Source organism: Neopelma chrysocephalum, unplaced genomic scaffold (assembly GCF_003984885.1).
Source record: "Neopelma chrysocephalum unplaced genomic scaffold, ASM398488v2 Primary Assembly neopelma1_79555, whole genome shotgun sequence".
NCBI classification, from domain to species: Eukaryota; Metazoa; Chordata; class Aves; order Passeriformes; family Pipridae; genus Neopelma; species Neopelma chrysocephalum.
This window is the reverse complement of record NW_020911005.1, coordinates 1-338: the sequence shown is the minus strand read 5'-3', so window position 1 is coordinate 338 and position 338 is coordinate 1. Positions and strand designations below refer to the sequence as shown.

At 42.9% G+C, this 338-nt stretch overlaps 1 protein-coding gene across 1 annotated transcript in view; it reads right to left on the bottom strand.

Annotated features, from left to right (window-relative positions):
- The window catches only part of LOC113979419 (nucleolar protein 8-like), a 2971-nt gene extending 2809 nt beyond the window's left edge, over positions 1-162 (bottom strand). The window contains exon 1 of the mRNA XM_027706814.1: positions 43-162. Coding sequence (XP_027562615.1) covers positions 43-54 — 12 coding nt within the window. The 5' untranslated portion in view covers positions 55-162. The remainder of the gene's footprint in view (positions 1-42) is intronic.
- Positions 163-338: the final 176 nt, after the last annotated feature.

Below are 338 nucleotides of genomic sequence, written 5' to 3'. Positions count from 1 at the left end.
AAAAGGCACAGTCATACAGGTCTTTTTCCTAATAACACTTACTTCTCCATGCATATTTCCCAAACTTCCATCTTTTTTCAACCTCTCACCCACTTCAGCCTCATTTTCCACATCTGAATCCAATATGATGTGTTTGTGCTTCCCTGCTGCCTGGCTATCCTAGGAAAGGGTGAAATGGCAAGTCAAACATAGCAAATACTTGCTGCAGTCATACAGAAGTATCTAAAAGGCGTTTCCATGACATCTGCTATTCCTCTTGCAACTCTACAGGCATTCCAGGGATTAGGCACACACCACTTTGTAGACGCTCAAAACTGGCCGTGCATCAGAAAATCTAG